General features: G+C 38.8%; 1 protein-coding gene across 1 annotated transcript in view; it reads right to left on the reverse strand.

The window, feature by feature from the left end:
• The window catches only part of MRPS28 (mitochondrial ribosomal protein S28), a 153201-nt gene extending 132753 nt beyond the window's left edge, over positions 1-20448 (reverse strand). Inside the window, exon 1 of the mRNA XM_004479096.5 lies at positions 19861-20448. Within this exon, the coding sequence (XP_004479153.2) occupies positions 19861-20433 (573 nt within the window). The 5' untranslated portion in view covers positions 20434-20448. The remainder of the gene's footprint in view (positions 1-19860) is intronic.
• Positions 20449-21918: the final 1470 nt, after the last annotated feature.

A 21918-nucleotide genomic window follows, 5' to 3' on the forward strand; every position in this document is an offset into this window, starting at 1 on the left:
TATAGAGTATACCTAGCAACCAGACCTTGGTTTTTAATTCTCCAATAAAAAGAACTGAGATCCATAGAGAAATGGCTGATTCTAGGACTGGGACAGGAAACACACAAGATGAGCCTGGAGCATTTTGTAGTACCAGAAAACAAAGAGTGCTCAAAGGGGGGGAAAAAAACAACATTGATGGGAGTATGTCAAAGGGATACAGGAGCCAAACGAAAGAGTTCTCAATGGCCAAAGCCAGAACAATTTGAGAAATAAAGTAGTACTGAATTATAACCCAAAGTACAAAATAAATATCCATAACTCCATTCTGATATAAATGCTAGAATAATAAATAAGGAAGAATAAACAAATCTCCCTTGTAGAAGAATTCCAAATAATTTAAGTAGATAGTCCAGCCTCAGAAGGAGGCGCATAACTCCCCACTCCTAAAGAGTGCGCTGTGCATAGGTAAAAATACACAAAGGGGGGGAAAAAGAGTAACTCTACAGTAGAGAAATTCGATTAACACCTGCCTCAGCCAAGTGATCAAGGTCAACATCAAGAGTGTAAGACATGTCAGTAGTATGAACCCTTAATATGATTTGATGAGAATGACACTTTACCTCTGTGATCTTCCTCCCCAAAACCTATAACCTCAGTCTAATCATGAAAGAAACATCAGACAAATTCCAACAGGCAGGCATCCTACAACATATACTGATCAGTACTCCTCAAAACTGTCAAGGTTATTAAAAACAAGGAGAGGCTGAGAAACTGTCACAGCCAAGAGGAACCTAAGGAGACATGACAACTAAATGTAATGCCATATCCTGGACGAGACTCTGAAACATAAAAAGGACATCAGGGGAAAACTATGAAATTCTGAATAAAATATGGACATTAGCAAATACAATATAGTATCTCAACATTGGTTCATTAATTGTGACAAACCTACCATACTAAGGTAAGATGTTAATAATAGGAGTAACTGGGTGTGGGACAGATGGGAAGTCTGTACTATCTTCTCAATTTTTCTGTAAATCTAAAACTGTTTTAAAAATGAACTAAGTCTACTAATGCACTAAAGTTTCTAATTGTGAATAAGTCCAATTTGCCTATTTTTACTTTGGTTGTTTGTTATAAAGTCTAAGAATCCATTGCCTAATACAAAGTCCTCGAAATATTCCCCTATAATTTTTTCTCAGAGTTTTATCATTTGAGTTCTTATACTTAGGTTGTTGATCTATTATAAGTTCATTTTTCTATATGGTGTGAGGTAGTGTCCATTTTCATTCTTTTACATGTGGATATCTAGTTTTCCGAGGACCTTTGTTGAAAAGACTACTCTTTCCCCATTGAATAGATAAGCTGATAATTGTTGAAGGGGTACATAAAGGTTCACTATTCTATTATTTTCTCTCTACTTTTGTATTTTGAAATTTCCATAATGAAAAGATAAAACAACAACAAAATCTTTTGAAAATATGTATGTAAAATAATAAGAAGGAAAAGTAGAAGATAGTGCAGTAATGGTACCATGAGTTAAAGTATTTCCTGGTCAGAAAGATCAATAATGAGCAACCAAATAACATCATGAATACTAAGTATACATTTCTCCTTCTATATCTAATTTACTTTTCAAGTAAAATTTCAAGGATTTCTTAAAGATAACCTTGTCTTACAATATCACCTGCCATTACACATTAGTCTTAGAAAAAAGCTACTTAAATTTCATTACATATTTTACATTAAGAAAAAAATTAGCAATTCCAAGGCTAGAAAAACCTTAGTAGGTCATTTAAAAAGAGAAGCAAAGCCCAGACTGAATCAAGACTTTTTATTTTGTTCCAAAATCCCTACAAACCAGGCTCCAACTAAATGTGGTTCATTCCCTTTCATCTGTTATTTAATGCCAACAGATAAAAATGAACTTAAAATAATCATCTTACAAAAATTAATATACTCAAAAGTCAGTATAATTTTAAAAGGAAAGAAAACAAAACAAACACATTAAAAGAAGGGAGAGAGATTTTCTGAGCAAAATGAAAGTTAAGATCTGCAAGTAATGAAAGCTAATGCTGATTTAGAAAGCCAGAGTCTGACTGGGTATGATCAGAGGATATGACAACCCAGACAACCCACAAAACAAAATATGTATAGAATACACTCTTTCTTTTAGGAAATGTATAATCCTGTTTATAAGTGTAGATAAAAACCTACTTCCCTCAGAGAATTAAATCTACCTCAATTCACTCTTTCATTGTTTTTATATTACCTGGCACTTTCTCTAAAAATGCTTTGAAAATGTTAAACTCCACTGTTTAACTAAACAGTTAAGATTTTTATTTCTATCTTAACTCAGCAATAACACTGCTGGAATTCAATAATGTAAAAAATTAGCTGGCACCATGATTAAAACCAGAAACATTTTTCAAAATTTCTTTACAAACTAAACAGTTCTTAAAAACAATGCTGTATGATGAGGGGTACATGAGAGGAAGCTCAACTGGACAGACATATAAGGCATATCATTGTGTTCAAAGGTCCACAGAGCATTGTCATGGTGGGTGGAGATTCACACAATAACTGAAAGAATATTGAATTCCCATCCTGGGGAGCTCTGTCACATTCTCTACTGGAATAGCAAGAATCCTGTGAGTACAGGGGCAATTACTAGTGAAGGTTGGTCCACTGATGGGCCCTTAATATTGATGATTGTGCTTATGAACCTTCACTCTTAGAATTGAAACTTGGCCTAGTATTACAGTGTGCCTAAGTTACCTGAGCACCTCCTTGTTGCTCAAATGTGGCCTCTAAGGCGAACTCAGCATATAAATACATTACCTTACCCCTAAGGTGGGACATCTAGGGATGAGTCTTCCTGGCACCACAGGATTAATACCAAGCACTAAAATATCAATGCAACTGGAAAAAGACCTTGCCCAAAAGGGGGAAAATGAGTTTTTATGGCTGAGAGACTTCAAAGTGAGTCAGGAGGTCATCCCAGAGGTTACGCTTATGCATGTCTCAGCAGGATTTCACTGAATGCCAAAGTAGATACTATCCCAAACAGCGGGGCTACTGAGGGCTCTGGAGACTCCAGACACTATAGTCAGGGCAGATAGCTTCAGAGTTAGGTTCCTTGCCAGTGGGCCCTACTTTGGAATTCATGTTCCCCAATGTAACAGAGTTGGACTCAGTTGTGGTTTCCCTACACATGGCTCTTCTGTCCTTCTATTTAAACCTATAATTAGTACTAGAGTTGGTAGGTGTACATCCAAGATACTTAAATCTTTGGGCTGTCCATGTGCCAGATGGCCCCTGTATCTCAACAGAGTTGCAATACCTACTCTCCAGTTCATTGGTCTCACCCAGGACAAGTAACAAGGAGGTGATGATGGACAACTACCATTCCAAGGAACTGAGAGAGTCTACAACTGCAAGCAAGAGAATCCTATCCATCAGCCCTATGGGATTGAGGTGGAGTGTACATCACCATCCCAGAATGATCAGGTTTGGGGAACGTACTATGGACTAAAGTAGACTTACTGGTATTCTACTATAGATTGTGATTCCAGCAATGGAAAAAACTGTATCACTAATGTGGAGGCAATGGCCCCTGGAGGTTCTGAGGGCAGGAAGAGGGGAAAACAGGTGTAAAACGGGGCATTTTCGGGATTGGGAATTGTCCTGAATGACACTGATACAGGCCATTATATATCTTGTCATAACTTACAAAACTATGTGAGAGAGAGTGTCAACTACAATGTAAACGTAACCCATACTTAGTCGCAATGCTCCAAATGTGTTCATCAATTGCAATGAATATACCACACTAATGAGGGATGCTGTTAATGTGGGAAAGTGTGGGAGATATGGGGAGCAGGACATGTGGGAATCCCCAATATTTTTTATGTAATATTTATGTAATCTAAGTATCTTTAAAAAAAAAAAATTAAAAAAACAATGGTGTAATTTTTAAAATTGTTGATAACAGCTGGTGAGAACACAAAGGACTAAATAAAACTATATAATTTTACTACTATATGAATTTTGTGGACTTAAAACTTGTCAAATAAAATATAAGAAAGTTTTCCCTTATATTGAAACCAATGCTTTAAATAAACTATATTTTTTATTTTCCCAGTAATCTGAAAGGACTAAGTATCTGGTTTAAATAGTGTTTATCCTGAAATATTCCAGCATTTTGAAATAAAAATACCAATAATATCCAAGTAAAAATGAAAATGACAAAAAAATATTTGCATGAAATCTACCTACACTGGATTCTTAAAATAAGTGAAAGTAAAAACTCTGCAAATCCTATTTTCAATATTCTAAAAAGTGAATATACCACCCTCTACCATTAAGAAACAGTAGTTTGGAAAGCAGACTTGGCCCAGTGGATAGGGCATCCGTCTACCACATGGGGGGTCCGAGGTTCAAACCCCGGGCCTCCTTGACCGGTGTGGAGCTGGCCCATGTGCAGTGCTGATGCGCGCAAGGAGTACCCTGCCACGCAGGGGTGTCCCCCGTGTAGGGAAGCCCCAAGCGCAAGGAGTGCACCCCGTAAGGAGAGCCACCCAGCGCGAAAGAAAGTGCAGCCTGCCCAGGAATGGCGCTGCACACACGGAGAGTGAATGCAGCAAGATGACGCAACAAAAAGAAACAGATTCCCGTGCCGCTGACAACAACAGAAGCAGACAAAAACAAGAACATGCAGCAAATGGACACAGAGAACAGACAACTGGGGAGGGGGGAAGGGGAGAAAAATAAATAAAAAATAAATCTTAAAAAAAAAAGTTTATCACACTAATGAAAGAAGTTGTTGATGTGGGGGGGGTATGGGGAGTGGGCTATATGGGAACCTCCTATATTTTTTAATGTAACATTGTGTGTGATCTATGTATCTTAAAAAAAAAAGATTAAAAAAAAGATTAAAAAAAAAACAGTAGTAGTGATAAATCAGAAACACCAATTTTCTGCTCAAGTACTGCCCCCTTGTGGCTATGAGATGGGGTCATTGCTCTATGTAATAGCTCCCTGACTACTTACTATCCTAAAATCTCTGTTGTCTAGGTAAAACGAGAGTGGCCTCAAGGCTTTGAAATTAAAAAACAAACAATAAAAAACACCTGATGGAAAAGGTATCTGACTTACAAAACACACATTTAAACAAACATTTACAAGGTACACTACACAAAAGTATGTACTATATTGGTTATAAAATTGAATAGTCTCTGGTCTTAAAAACAAAAAACTAGTAGAAGAGATAGAAGCATAAACCAATATTAAAAGTAATGAACCGAAGGAAAAAACAAGTGGACATTTGAGAATGGGATGGGAATGGAACTCATTAACCTCCACACAGAACAAAAGAGTTAAAGGCATTTATATTTGAGTTCCCTTTAACTCCCAAACTCAGTGAAATGTTTAGGAAAGGAATTCAAAATAAACTGTCCTTGTTTAAATTCCTGCATAAAAAGGAAATGTTCTTTTTTAAGAATAATATGCTTGGCTCTTACTGAATATCATTTATTTCTGAGGTGCACATATGCATACCTAAGGACAGACAATAAGAATTAAATCAGATGGTACAACTTGAGCTTTGACCACTATACATAGATATTTTAAAATCCAACCATAGGCCACCTGAGATGTTATTTTTCATTTATAATAACTCAACCATCAAACTCTATAAATTTAATTCCAACTTGAATCAACAAATATATATTCAATTCTTATTTATGTGCAAGGGATAAAAAAAGTGAGGGAAAAATGATCCTTATCTCCAGGAACTACATCCTAGGAAACAGGATAAAACAAGTTCACAAATGACTTTAATACAACTTAAGAAGTGAGTGTGGGCCATCTAGGCAGTACGAAACAAAGTCCCAGAACATTCAAAAGAAGCTTTCACCTGGTTGGTAAGATCACAAAGGCCTAAGAGAGGAGGTGATTTTTACAATGGAATTTTCAGGGAGGGAAATAATTTCAGGGGAATTAGCAAAAATAAAGAGATGATATGTTTAGGGACCCAGTAAGCTATTTGAGTTCAAAGTGACAGAATTAACTTATTATGAAATTTAAAATGTGAACATGCAGTTATTTTGATAAAATCAAAATTCTGAAATCAAGGCTAAAGGATAACAATACCAGTTCCAAATTTCTCTATTTTGTTTTAGTTTCCCAATATCAAGAAAATCTACCTATAATACTGTGTTGATAAAGCTGTGAGGAAAGAGGCACTGTCACTCACTATAAGTAGGAGTATAAAACAAAGAGGTCATCACTATCAAAACTCAAATCATGTATCCTCTCTGACCTAGCAAATAGCCTACAAAAATACTCCCATAAGAATGGGAAGATATGTAAATGTTTATTGTAGCATAACATCCTAAATGCTCATCAATTAAGAGCCATATAAACACATTACACTATATTCATACTATGGAATACAAGTGATTTTTTTGTGTGTGAGATATACTATTATGTAACAAAATGGTAAATTTACTAAACTATTTTTACACATAAATTCACTTAATCTCAATAATCCCACAGCACAGGACTTCATTTTATAAAAAAGGAAAAGGAGATTTACAGATTTTAAGTAATTTTCCAAGGAAATGCAGCTAGTAAATGGTAGAAGAACCAGAATTTAAAATAAGAATCCAGAGCTTACATATTTCAACAGTAACACAGTTCAAAAATTGGGTCGTATGACCCAATTTGTGTTGCAGAGTGTGTTTAAATATATTAATATTTAGCATATATGAGCTAATATACGTACAGTATATATGTAATACATATATATATAAAATCTCTGAAAGTATGCATAAAAAAAACACTTTTCAGTTTTAGGAAAGTGATAAAAGGAAGAAGGGAACTTTTATGTGCCACATAATAACCTTCAGTACTATTTGCTTACATTGGCTTTTTAAAGTAAGCAAATTTTAGTTTTACATATCTATAAACAATAATTGTTTTCAGAACTCGCAATCACACAGTGAATAATTATTTTTTTAAAGATTGATTGATTTATCTCTCCCCCCTTCCCCCCGCCAGTTGTCTGCTCTGTGTCCATTCACTGTGTTCTTCTGTGACCACTTCTATCCTTATCAGCAGGACCGGGAATCTGTGTTTTTTTTGTTGCGTCATCTTGTTGTGTCAGCTCTCTGTATGCGCGGCACCATTCCTGGGCAGGCTGCACTTTCTTTGGCGCTGGGCGGCTCTCCTTAAGGGGCGCACTCCTTGCATGTGGGGCTCCCCTATGAGGGGGGACACCCCTGCGCGGCAGCATGGCACTCCTTGTGCACATCAGCACTGCACATGGGCCAGCTCCACACGGGTCAAGGAGGCCTGGGGTTTGAACAGCAGACCTCCCAAGTGGTAGGCTGATGCCCTACCCATTGGGCCAAGTCCGCTTCCCAATTATTCATTTTTTAATTTCAAGACACTCTTAATTAGACTTCTGGGAAAATGGCATCAGATGAGGTAGGCAGGTCTCAATTCTCTCACAAAAACAATGGAGGAAGGGCAAAAAGCTATCCAAGGGACCTGCTCTGAGGCTCTGTAGACCAGGAGAGTGCTGCTCATCCCTGGAAGGGCAAAGGACAGAGAGAAAGAAGCCAAAATGAAAACCGTGAATTACTACCCATTGCAGCCAGGAATAGCACCCATCCCCTACCCTCAAGGCAAACAGCCTGGATGAAACCCTTGCCTCACTGCAGCCAACTGAGAAGGGAACAGACATTTTCCTCCCAGGAGGAGGGGGTGTATGGCTAAGGGCAGAGTGGTTTCTCTTCAGTGAATCTGGCTGAAAGCCCACATTGAATCTCGGCTACAGCCAGACCAGAATCATGGGCAAGCGAAGGTTGAAAGAGTCACCACCATGGAAAGATTCACCAATGAGTGCCAATCTAATGAGAGGGAGAAAATTTGTGATTCGATTTGAATAACAAAGAGCTCTGCATGCTGAAGTGGATCACCGGGCATCAGAAAAACAAAAAGAAATAGAGTAAAAGAGAAGCAACAGAAAGAACTCTGTAAATAAAAATAAATTGAAAAGGACTTAGAAGAACAAAGCTGGTTGATAGCTGCCTCCAGTAGACCAAATCAAAGCAGTAGTGAAGGGCAATTTGTTACCTTTAGCAGTAGCCAGTCAGAAGAGAATGATTTGGGAGAAGAAGGAAAGAATAGTCAAAAGCATAAACTTATCCTTGCTTTTTTGGGGCTATTGCTCCTCTTCACCCCCTGAAATTTACTGACAATTTCTGTGGTGAAATAGCACAAGGTAACAACTATGTTGAAACATAAAGGAGGAGACCAAAAAAAAAAAATCTGCCAGCCAAGAATTCTTTATCCAGCAAAACTGTCCTTCAAAAAAAAGGGAGGAGGGAAGTGGAATTGACTCAAGTTATAGGGCTTCCACCTACCATATGGAGGACCTGGGTTCAATCCCTGGACCCTCCTGGTAAAAAGAAAATGAAAAAGAGAAAGCATGCCTGCTCTCTGAGTGCCCACATGGCAAGCTGAGTGCCTGCGTGGAGAACTGAGTGCCTGTGCAAGTGAGTCATACAGCAAGATGACGACGCAACAAAAGAGAGATGAAAGGGAGAGTCAAGGTAAAGTGCTGCAGAAACCAGGAACTGAGATGGTGCAGCTGACAGGGAACCTCTCTCCACATCAGAGATCCCCAGGATCAAATCCCAGTGAATCCTAGCAGAGAAAAAATGAGAGAAGACCAAAAGAGAAACAGATATAGAAGATTACACAGAGAAAGGACACAGACAGCAAAAACAACAGGGTGGGGGGAGGGGGAAGGAAAAAAAATAAGGGTGGGGAGTAGATGTGCTCAAGAAATTGGGCACGCACCTCCCATGGGAGGTCCTGAGTTCAATTCCCAGTGCCTCTTAAAGAAGACTACCAGATGCTGCAATGAGCAGATGCTGCAACCAAAAGATGACAAAACCAGCAGGGAGCAAAAGTGACTCATGCGGATGGGCACCTGCCTTCCACATGGGAGGCCCTGGGATTGGTTCCCAGTGCCTCCTAAAAGAAGACAAGACGACAACGAGCAGACAGACAAGGAAGCCATCTCGGTGTGGGGGGGAATAAAAATAATAAACAAACAAACAAAAAGAGGGTGAATTTTGCACAGTGACAGTATCCTAACAATGAGGTTTATATGAGGCATGATTATTGCTAAATGAAAACTTTTCCCAATGATTCTTAAACCTTACACTGAAAGCATGAGCAATGAAAGAGAACATGGATAACTGGGACCTCCTCAAACTTAAACACTTTTGTGATTCAAAGGACTTCATCCAGATGGTAAAAAGGGAGCCCGCTCAATGGAGAAAATATTTGGAAACCACATATCCAGTAAGGGTAGGATTTCCATTCTATATAAAGGGATCACACAACTCAAAAATAAAAGAGCTAGCAATCCAATTAAAAAAAACAGGTAAAAGACTTAAACAGACATTTCTCCAAAGAGGAAATACAAATGGCCAAAAAGCATATGAAAAAATGTTCAATATCACTAGTTATTAGGGAAATGCAAATCAAAACAATGAGCTATAGTCTCATACTGCACAGAATCACCATTATTTAAAAAACAGAAAACAGTAAGTGCTGGAGAGGATGTGGAGAAATAGGAACACTACTTCACTGTTGGTGGGATTGTAAAATGGTGCAGCCTCTGTGGAAGACAATTTCTCATTTTCTCAGGGAGCTAAATATAGAACATTTGATCCAACAATTCCTCCATTAGGAATATATCCAGAACTGAAAACTATGACAGGAACAGATATCTGCACACTGATGTCCACAGTGGCATTATTCACAATTGCCAAAAGATGGATACAACCCAAGTGTCTATCAACCAACGAATGTATAAACAAAATGAATAAACATATGACGGAATACAATGCTGCAGTAAGAAGAAAATGAAATTGGACAAATATAACACGGATGAATTTTGAAGACATTACAGTAAGTGAAATAAGCCAAACACAGAAGGACAAATATTGCATGTTCTCACTAATATGAACTAAATACAAAGAATAAACACATGGAGTTAAAACCTAGAGTACAGGTTATTAAAAGGTAAGAGGGCTGTGAAGGAGTACTGATGCTTAATGTGTGTATAAGTTCTAATTAACTTGACTGCAAAAGTATGGAAATGGATAGAGTTGATGGTAACAACTTACAGTGATAAATTACAGTGAGTAGCAGCTAGTTTATAAATAGGATTATGACTAAAAAGGGTAGTTTAGGATGTAAATGTCAACTAACAGAAAGCTAAACAATAATCTAAGCGTTTAGATGAGAACTGTGGTTAATAGTATAAATGCTAGAATGTCCTGTGAACTATAATGGATCTACATCACTATTGCAGGGTGGTGGGAATGTGGAAAAGCATGGGAAAAATACAATTAATGTAACCTACGAAGTAGACTTAACAGCAATTATGTAACATACTTATACAATGCCAAAGATGTACTGTGTTAATAAAAAATGGAAAAAATATGCAAAATATAGGCTGTGGTCCATAGTAGTAGTAACAGTCTGATGATATTACCTTATTATCTGTAACAAATGTTCCACAACAGTATGGTGTGTTGGTGAAGGGATGCTGTATGGGAATTCTACACATGTGAGTGACTGTTTTGTAAGTTTACAACTTCTGTACTAAAAATATATTTTAAAAAATACATATATTATGCTAAGTGAAAGAAACCAGACATAAAGTAATATATCTCAATGTATTTTTTGCATGACTTTTGTGTAAACCTACTACTTCTCTAATTTAAAAAAAATTACAGTAATAAAAAAAAATGAGGTGAGTTTAAGTCTTCACAGACAAAAACTGAAAGAGTATGTTAAAAAAGGCCAGATTTATAAGAGATACCAAAGGAAGTACTGCAGTCTGAGAGGAAAAAACAAGAGTAAGAGACTTGATGAATAAAAAAAATGAAGATTATTAGTAAGGGCAAAAAGACAGACAAAACTAAGATATAACAATGGAAAGCCAAAGGAAAAAATGGATAAAGTAATGCGTTTACAATAATAAAATCCAAAATTAATGGACTGAATTCTGCTATCAAAAGACATATACTGACAAAACAGATACAAAAAATATGAGCCACCTATATGCTGTCTACAAGAGCCACACCTCAGACGTAAGGATATAATTAGGTTAAAAATTAAAGATTCAGGGGGCGGATGTAGCTTAAGTAGCTGAGTGCCTGCTTCCCATGTACAAGGTTCCAGGTTAATTCCCCAGTACCTCTAATAAAAACCGTGGAAGGTTAGAAAAAGATATTTCATACAAATAATAATCAAAAAAGATCTAGAGAAGCAATACTATTAAAATAGATTTTAAGTGCAAAACTGTTATAAGAGATGAAGTCATTATATATTAATAATAGGGACAATTCAGCAAGAAAAAATAATTACAGTAAATATTTAGGCACCTAGGGGAAGCAGAAGTGGCTTAAGCCAATGGGTGCCCGCCTACCATATGGGAAGTCCTGGGTTCAGTTCCCAGTGCCTCCTAAAGAAGACAAGCAAGACAGTAAGCTGATACAATGGGTTGGTGTGGTGAGCTGATTCAACAAGATGACACAACGAAGAGAGACAACAAGGAGACGCAACAAGCGCAGAGTGGAGGTGGCTCAAGCTATTGGGCACTTCCCTCCCATGTGGGAGGTCGGGGTTCAGTTCCCAGGGTCTCCTAAAAAAAAAAGAAGAAAAGCACAAAACAAAAGGACACAGGGACCCATCAGCAAATGTAAACAATGGGGGGAGGGGGTAAATAAATAAAATAAATCTTAAAAAAAGAAAAAAAGTTTATGTACTTAAGCTGGGTGCCCCAAGATACATGATGCACACATTGGCAAAACTGAAGGGAGAAATGGACTTCTCTACAGTAATAGTTAGAGACTTCAATATACCTCTCTCAGTATTGGATAGAACATCTGAACAGAGAATAAATAAGGAAAGAGAGAGCTTGTATAATATGATAAATAAACTAGACCTAACAGACATTTATAGAGTAGTATATCCCCAAACAGCAGCATATGCATTCTTTTCAGGTGCTCATGGATCATTCTCAGGACAGATGATATGTTGGGTCACAAGACAGGTCTTGATAAATTTAAAACAACTGAAATTAAACAAAACACCTCCTCTGACCATAATGGAATGAAGCTGGATATCAATAACAGACAGAAAAATGGAAAATTCACAAATATATGGATATTAAACAACTAACAAAATATCTGTGGGTCAAAGAAGAAACTGCAAGAGAAATCAGTAAATTATCTCCAGATCAGTAAAAACGAGAACACAACATATCAAAACTCATGTGATACAACAAAGGCAGTGCTGAGAGGGAAATTTATAGTCCTCAGTGCTTTACATTAAAAAAGAGCTAAAATTGAAGACCTAACTGCACACCTGGAGGAACTAGAAAAAGAACAGTAAACTAATCCCAAACCAAACTGAAGGAAAGAAGTAGAAAAGACCAAAGCAGAAATAAATGAAATTGAGAAAAAAAAAAAAAAGAGAATCAACAAAACCAAAAGTTGGTTCTTCATGAAGGTCAACAAATCCAACAAACCCTTAGCCTGAGTGACAGAAAAAAAAAAGAGAAGACACAAATAAACAAAATCAGAAATGAGAGGGGGACCATTACTACTGACCTCACAGAAATAAGATCATAAGAGGATACTATGAACAACTGTATACAAAATTTAACTCAAAATGGATGAATGACCTAAACATAAAAGTTACAACCATAAAACTTCTAGAAGAAATGTAGGGAAACATGAAAGATCTTGCAGTAGGCAGTAGTTTCTTTAACCTTACACCCAAAGCACAAGCAATGAAAGAAAAAAATAAATAAATAAATGGGACCTCCTCAAAATTAAACACTTCTGTACTTCAAAAGTAAAACAGCAGCCTACTCAAAGGGAGAAAATATTTGGAAACCATATATTTTACAAGGGTTTGATATCCATGCTATATAAAGAGATCATATAACTCAATGATAAAAAGACAAACAATCCAACTAAAAAATGGGTAAAGATTTGAATAGACATTTCTCCAAAGAGGAGAGACAAATGGCCAAAAGGCACATGAAAAGAAAATGTGCAATATCACTAGTATTAGGGAAGTGCAGATGGGCTATGGTGTGGAACACGGGACATGGGTTGCAGCGATGCCCAGAGATGTACTCACCAGACTCAATGGATGTGACATGATGATGGGGGAGAGTGTTACTGTGGGGGGAGTGGTGGGGTGGGGGCGGTGGGGGCGAATGGGGACCTCATATTTTTTTAATGTAATATCTTTTAAAAAAATGGAGTAGAATTTAAAAAAAACAAAAAACTAAATGAAAAGGAAGCGGACTTGACTCAACAGATAAGAGTGTCCACCTACCACATGGGAGGTCCGCGGTTCAAACCCCAGGCCTCCTTGACCCATGTGGAGCTGGCCCAAGCGCAGTGCTGATACGTGCAAGAAGTGCCGTGCCACACAGGGGTGTTCTCTGCGGAGGGGAGCCCCACGCACAAGGAGTGCGCCCTGCAAGGAGAGCCGCCCCACGCAAAAAAAATAAAATAAAATAAAAACCAGTGTATGCATGGGTTAATTTAAAAAAAAAAATCAACACCAACCAAAAAAACTCAATGAAAAACCATTTCAAACCTTATAGAATGGCCACCATCAAAAAACCCAGAAAACTACCAAGTGCTGGAGAAGATGTAGAAAAATAGGCACATTTCTTCAATGCTGGTAGGAATGCAGAAAGATATAGTTAGCCTCTGTAGAAGTCAGTTTGGCAGTTCCTCAAGTAGCTGAATATAGATAGAACTGCTGTATGATCCAGCAATCCTGTTACTAGGAATACATTCAGAAGAACTGAAAGTAAGGATGCAAACTGACATTTGCACACTGATATTCATAGCAGCACTACCCAAAATTTCTCAAATATGGAACCAGCCCAAGTGTCTATCAACTGATGAATGGCTAAACAAAATGTGATATATGCATACAATGGAATACTATTCAGCTGTAAGAAGAAATGAAATCAGGATGCATTTAACAACATGGACGAATCTTGTGGGTTTTATGTTGAAAGAAATAAGCCAAACACAAAAGGACAAATATGGTATAGTCTCACGTACATGAACTAAATACAAAAGGTAAACTCACAGAGGTAAACTCTAGCATATAGGTTACTATGAAATAGAATGAGGATTGAGAATGGGAGCTGATGCTCAATGTATGTAGAATTCTAAAATAAAGTTTATAGTCAAATTTAAATGAATTGACAGTAACACATCATAGTGAGCATAACTGCTGATTTATAAATGAGATTGTGGCTGGGATGAGGTATTCTGTCGACATAAATATCAACTGAAAGGAAAGCAGAGAATAATCTAGGGTAATGTATAACAGTGATTTCAGTGGTAGAAGACTATATAGTTAATAGCATAAATATAAAAATGTTATTTTACAAAGTGTTAAGAATATGGTGATACATGGGAAAATTACACTTATTGTAACATGGACATAGTTAATATTATAATATTGTAATATTTTTGCAAGCTATCACAAAAATATTGTATCAATTCCTTTTTTTATAGTTTTTCCCCACCCCACCCCTTCCACCCTGCTGTTTTTGCAGTTTGTGTCCATTTGCTGTGTGATCTTTTGTATCTATTTCTCTTTCTTTCTTTTTTTTGTATCTGTCTTCTCTTCTTGTCTTTCTTATCTAGGATTCACCGGGATTCAATCCTGGGGACCTCTGATGTGGAAAGAAGTTTCCTGTCAACTGCATCACCTCAGTCCCTGGTCTCTGCTGTGCTCACCTTGACTCTCCCCTTTGGCTCTCTTTTGTTGTGTCATCATCTTGCTGCGTGGCTCACTAGCACCAGCAATTGGCTCACCACATGGGCACTTGGCTTGCCACACAGACACCAACGCAGGCACCTGGCTCACCGCGCAGGCACTGGCTCGCCGTGCAGGCATACTTTCTCTTCTTTTTCACCAGGAGACCCCAGGGATTGAACCTGGGTCCTTCCATATGGTAGGCAGAGGCCCTATCACTTGAGCCACATCTGCCTCCCTGTATCAGTTCTAAAAGACAACTATGAGGGGGTACAAGGGGACATAGGATTTTTCATTTTGGAGTAACAGGAACATTCTAAAATTAATTTAGGTGATAAGAGCACAACTTTGTGACGAAAATGAGTTACTGAGTGTACACCTTGAGAAGATTGTACAAAGCATGGGACTGTATTACACGGGGAATCCACTGGTGAAAGACGGACTGTGATTAACAGGACAAATATAAGAACATTCTCTCATGAACATGTAACAAATGTATAATATTAATACAGGGTGTTAATAATAGGTGGGTTGGGGCAAAAAAAGAACAAATGTAAGACATGGGCTATGGTTAAGAGTAATATTTTGATGATGCTATTTCATAGTTTATAGACAAAGGTTTCAGAACAATGCAAGGTGGTGGTGGTAGGGTGATGTATGGAAGCCCTGTATGATGATATGCATGTTTGATTCCTAAGTTAATAACTTTACCATACTCTTATTGTTTATGTATGTTCATGTATGAATAATACACTTAAATGTTACTTAAATTAAAAAGATACTCTTAATTAAATACATCCAGAAAATTCAAAAAGTAAAATGAAATTTTTTTTCTCAACATGTAACAATGGCTCATATTACTCTTCAAAAATTTATGTCAGAAAATACCAAAAACTTCCAAAAGACACTAAAATTAAAACTAATGTGGCATTTTCCCATTTTATATTACCCCTACAAAATGCTTTTACTCAATTACTACTCTGAACAGGGACATTTAAACAATACGCTAAAGCCTATAATATTCCCACTCATACAACGGTTTGTGAGCAGTCATGCACAGATCTCAATTCAAAGATAGATCAGGCATAACTGAAGTTCAAATATGTACTATATAAAGTATTCATTAATTTGCCCATGTAGCAAACATTTACTGAATGCCACCTACAATCAAGCCCTGTGGTAGGTGCTGGTGATTTAGGTGAGAACAAGACAAGGTCTCTACCCTCCTGAGACCTAGATTCTAGTGGGGGAAAGAAGTCAGAAAAACCTTTATTAGTCTGAAGTATGCATGCACATTACTCTGGCACCACAGGTTAATACATTAGTAATTACAAGTGTTCTCAAATCTGCTATTAAGCAGAATGGCATGTGCACAGGGTTCTTTAAATTAAAGTGAATTTATTATTAATTATTTAAGAAAACAGTGGAATTTCATTCAAGGAATTATGCAATCCTGGAAGCATTTCAGTGAAACTACTCTTCAGGAGCAGGAGGCTGAAGGAGAAATAGTTGGATCCACATAAAAGCTAAAACCTTATTATGTGCCAGCCACTGCACTGAAAGCACTTTAAATGTAACAGTCCTAGTGTGGCCTGTTACCTTTCTCTGGGACCCACAAACACATCCTGGTGTGTCAGCCTGGGGGGATAAAATGCAGTTTCCAGTAAATAAGGTGACTGCTGGTACATTCCTCCCACTGCTGTTCCAAATATTCACTGGAGGTAGTCTGACTCTGGTGGGAATGTTTTACAACATTCAGCTTACACCCTAGTGGTATAGGTCTATCTGCCTCTGATGGTAACGGACAGGGTTCTACCACTACAGCACATAAACAAAGGAAGATATGCTGTGCAGAGATGATCTCTTTGCCTGGGCCATGGATGGAGAATCATGGGGAACCAATGCCCACTGGTGAATTTGATCTTGCCCTATTTCTTCACTGTGTGAGTACAACACCTTTCCATCAGAACCTGTGTGAGTTGTGCTTTTGCTGGCGACCCAGTACCTATGTTGGAATGGGTTGTTATCTCTTTAGGTCTCTCTCCTCCTGACCAACACAGATAAAAACTAACTCAAATAGGCTAAGTAACTTGCCCAAAGTCATACAGCTAGTTAAGATGGCAGAACTGGTATCTGTATCTCAGCACCCTCAAATTGAGCCTAAACTTTTAACCTTTGCACTAGACTGTGTCCTGACAGGTGGCAGGTCTCTAATGTGTACTTACTTTTGTAGGCAGTATGAATGAAGGTTAACAAAAGATCCAAGTAAAGCAAAAGATCATTTCACTAAGTCTGATTATAAGGTCCAACTTTAGGCAGATAACTCTGTCCACAGTGGGGAGAATGACTTTGACCAAGGAGCAACTGGAGTCAGAGGTATCAATTAAGAATCTGTAAATGGGTCCCCATGATTTGCAATGCTTCAAAGCTGAGAACTAGTATAACTGAAACTACAACCTGGCCTCCCAATACCTTTCATTCCCAGGGAACTTTCTTTCCATTAAACCATGATGTCTCAGAATTGTGAGCAAGAAATAAATGAACCAAATGTTACAACCAACATTTAAGCCCATCTACTAAAATAATTCTTCTCTAAATTGTTTAGGAAAACAATCAACCAGACTCAGTTCAGCCTGAGCTGGATTGAGCTAATCTAACAAAAAATGCTGAGATTGCCAGGAAATACCCTGCCCCACCTCCTGGAAAAACTGAGGTGCTCAATTGGAACTGCCCTGGAAAGGAAAGGCTAGGGTAGTGAAGAAAAACCCTGGTCATTCTCCAATACCTTGTTTATTTCATTCAACAAAACATTTATTTACTGCTTACTATATGAAACTCTCAAGTATGAGATTTTTGAGTTTCAAACATTTATGCTACTATTTTCATTCTTTCCATAATTATCTCAGTAATTTTGAAGTAATTCTGGGGGTTTTGGAAAGTGCTTTGATGAAGTTTGTATGAGGTGGGGGGGGTAACCAAGAAATAGGAATGTGTTACCCATAATATCTGGAGGAAGAGCACTGACATATTTACATGTTTCTTAAATTACCTCAATCCTAGAACCCCTCCACCAAATGGTGATATTAGGTTCATTTCACTATAAGAAGTCTAAAGTTACACCACTGGTTAGAGGCAGAGTACACCAAGGTCTCCTTATTCCCCTTACATGGTTCATCATAGTTATTCTGTTAGGATTGTATAACTTCTCTAGGTGTGTTAGGCAGAATAATGCATTCCCTCCCCCAAAGATAACCATGCCCTAAACCCTGGAACCTGTGAACATGTTACATCCATAGTATGAGATTGCAAACCAGAGAAGCCATAAATTCCTAGATAAGACAAAAACAAAAACAAAACCCTGTAAGTGCATCTCAAAGCACACATTCCCAAGCACCATTGCTATTTGTACTAGAGACACCCTGCTACATATCAGTAACTTCAAAAGACATATTTATGATCTTGCAAATCCCAACTTGGCTCTGCGCCTTCCCTATTTTTATCCTATATAACCCTCCGTACCCTGCTGGTTGGCACAGCACGCTACTCTGAAAATCCTGTGGCTGCCCAGGACCAGCTTCCTGGTCTGTAAGTTCCCTAATAAACTTTTACTATTTTGCTGAATGGAGTGGCCTGTTTCATTTTTTGGTCTTAAGTGTCCAATGAACTTTTGTAGAACCGATTCTGTAAATTCACAGCCAGACACATAAATTGCAGATGAAATTAAGGTGGCTAATCAGTTGGCCTCAAAACAGGGAGTTCATCCTAGACTACCCCAGTGGACCTAATGCAATAACAAGGGTCCTTATAAGTGGAAGAGGGAGGCAGAAGAAAGGTCAGAGTGATGCAAAGTGAGGACTCACCCAGCTACTGTTGGCTTTGAAGATAAAGGAAGAGGGCCAGGAGCCAAGGAATGCAGGAGGCCTCTAAGCTGGACATGTCAAGGAAACCTACCCTACTCAAAACCTACAGAAAGAAATGCAGCTCTGCTAATGCCTTGATTTTAACCCAGTGAAACCAGCATCAGAACTGTAAAATAATAAATTTATGTTGTTGTAAGCCACTAACTTTGTGGTAATTTGTTACAGCAGTAAATAAAAAACTAATAGACTAGGCTTTTCCTAATTCACAGATTTTAGGAAAACTTTGACAATAATGTAGACTACTAATGGTTTTTTACTATGTTCCAGGCAGTTTTCTAAAATGATCTTTATAATCCCAGATATTGCCAGTCTGTGACCTGTTAAAAGTCCCGGAAAAGATAAGTACAGAACTGTAGAGAGATAATGAACTTTTAGTATATTTTATAGTAAATTATAAACTTTTACATATAACATCGCCAGACATCCAATTTTATATCTGCTAAATTCAATAATAAAAAAACTCAGGCTTGTATTTTTAAGTCTATTTTTAAATTTCATTTACCTCGTAATTTTATTATATTTTGCAATAAATTTCGTCCATCGGCCGAGATAAATGGAAATTATATATTCATATACATTAAAGATATTTTACACAGAAGTACTGACAAGGTAAGTCACTTGCCCAAGTTCACAAAGCAATTTTCCCACTCAGCCACCCATTGAATTAACAAATATTTTGGAGAGCCTTCTACGACAGACATCAAGATCCACGCTGGAGCCACAGCACAAAGCAGACTCCAGAGTCCTGCTTCTCAAGTGTGAGTCCAATTCGCCCTGCGGGTTAGAACGCCTCTGCGTCCCAGGGGACGACCCAGACAGCCTTACCGGCAGCGACCCCTACTGGTTCCCCTCCTTCAGCACTTGCCCAAGGAAAAGTGCACATAAGAATGTGGCAGCGCCAGTCCGCCACAGAAATGCTGTGCAAAAGTACAACAAATGGGAAAAAACACTACGCTCGCGTTCTACTCCCAGCGACCCGCTTCCCACGCGTACTCCCAGCCCCACTTCTTACGCCGAACCCCGCCTGCCGCGCCGCTGGCGTAGCTCCCGCGACTCTCACCTGCTTGAGCTCCGCCTGCCGCTGCAGTTCCGAGAGCCGCTCCAATGCGCTCGCGAAGCTACTTGGCTGCGTCCCGGACTCCGCGGCATCTGAACTCTCACTCCCGGAGCCACTCTCAGTGCCTGCACCTCTACAAGTCCGGGAGAACAGAAACACTCGCAGGAAACGGCTCTCGGCACCCACGGCGCGAGCCCAACACAGCGCCGCCATGACGACTCCACAACCTCTCACCTTTGACCCTTCCGCAAGCGCGCGGGTCCCAGGGCGGAGCCAGGAGAGGCCCGCCCCCGGCCGCAGAGCTCTGGTAAGGGTGGGGAGTGGTTTAGGTGGTGCGGGGAAGCAGTGTGTGAGGGAGAAACTTGTTTCAGTCCGTAGACTAAATCGATGGTGGGAGGTGTCGCAATTGGCCGTGAACCGCCGCGTTGTGTGTGGATAGCGCGTTTGACTCGCAGGGATTTTGCCTTCCTGGGCATCTTTTGGGCCGTGTCCTGCTGTAAATTCCAGTAAAGGGGCACTTGCTATTCTCTCTAACTGGGTATGTCCGCCAGACGGCCTCAGTGCTTGCATCCTCATGCCTTCCTGGTGTTTGCTCAAATGAAAAGATCTCACGAATTATTAGAATAGGGTATACTCATTATATGTAGTCATTATTCCTGCTCCCGTTTTTTCCCTGTAGCATTTAGCATTTCCTGATATGCTATATAGTTTATTTGAAATAGTTTTGTTTAGCGTCTTCTCTTCCAACCTTTGTAAACTCCTGAGGGCAAGAACTTTGCTGTTCGATCCCCCAACGTCTGGCACTTACTAAGGCTGAGTAAGGCTCAGTAAATATTTGTAAACGCCTGGACCCAAGTTTTTCCTTATCTGCAGCCGGTCTTCCCACAGAGTAAAAAATTGTAATTTTCCTGACCCGTTTTTGTCCATTCGAGTTACAATCCCTTTTTTTAGAGAATTAAGAAATTTAGGAATGCACCTGAATATGCATTACCACAGTCCCCTATCCCCCCCCCCCCCCCCAATATTATTTCCCAGGCATTGCCCATCCTTTTTAAAACCGAGCGTAATACTGTTGTGGAAGCAGAAAAATTCAGTTATCACGTACGGAAGGCCAGGACTCAGTAATAATTTTGGGAAGGAAAATTTATTTACACCAGGGCAGGCTCGGGAACTCTTGTTCAAAACCCCGAACCCGGAATAGGATTTTTGAGTTCCTTTTATACAGAGGATGTAGGAGTTGGGAGTCAAATGCTGCTTTGAGTACTAGATAAACTTGAATTAACACATATTCCCCACAATCCCAGTAAGCTTGAATTAGCATACTTTGCATTCTCCCTGAATATCCAAAGTCTATAGAGCCTATATCACTTAATTGGCTTTCCAGGACTGGAGTGGTTGGCATGGTAACGAAAGGCGGGACAACACTTCCTATTGTTTGCACACACTGCCCAGGTTATTCATGAAGAAACACACAGCCACCCATATCATTCTCCCCTTGATGCCAGCTTAATTTGCTAAGCTTTAGCAAAACTATTGTTGGAGTTATGAGTTGGGTGGCTGTTTATTGTTTTGATTGATTACACTACATGTTAATTTTCCAGTGAGGGCCCAAAGACAAAGTCCCTGCGTAATATCTGGGGCTTATTTCCTGTTTCTAGAAGTTTTTGTTCTGGACAGCAGAATCTTGGGGGTGGGAGCCCTCCAGTAGGTATCCTGGGGGTTATTGGTACTCATGTGGATTTCTTGCCAGGCTCCAGATTTATCCATTAATTTTAATTTTCCCTTTAGAGAGTTTACACCTTTAATCTTAGAGGGGTGCTTAAGGGAGATGATCTTTTTTCTGTGGCTACTTCCTGCTGGCCATGGGCTGTAGTCCCTACCTGACAAGGTGTATAAACTTTGTTATTTTATTTTAACTGGAGGATGATGGATCTGGCATTCTGTATAACGCTGGATGAAGCGTTCACATGGTTAACAGGATGCTCATTCTGAAAGAAAGAAACTTAATTAGAACTTGGGAATACATGGTTTCGTTAAGAGGACACTGGACTACAGAAGTAG

Source organism: Dasypus novemcinctus, chromosome 14 (genome assembly GCF_030445035.2).
Source record: "Dasypus novemcinctus isolate mDasNov1 chromosome 14, mDasNov1.1.hap2, whole genome shotgun sequence".
In the NCBI taxonomy this organism is placed as follows: domain Eukaryota; kingdom Metazoa; phylum Chordata; class Mammalia; order Cingulata; family Dasypodidae; genus Dasypus; species Dasypus novemcinctus.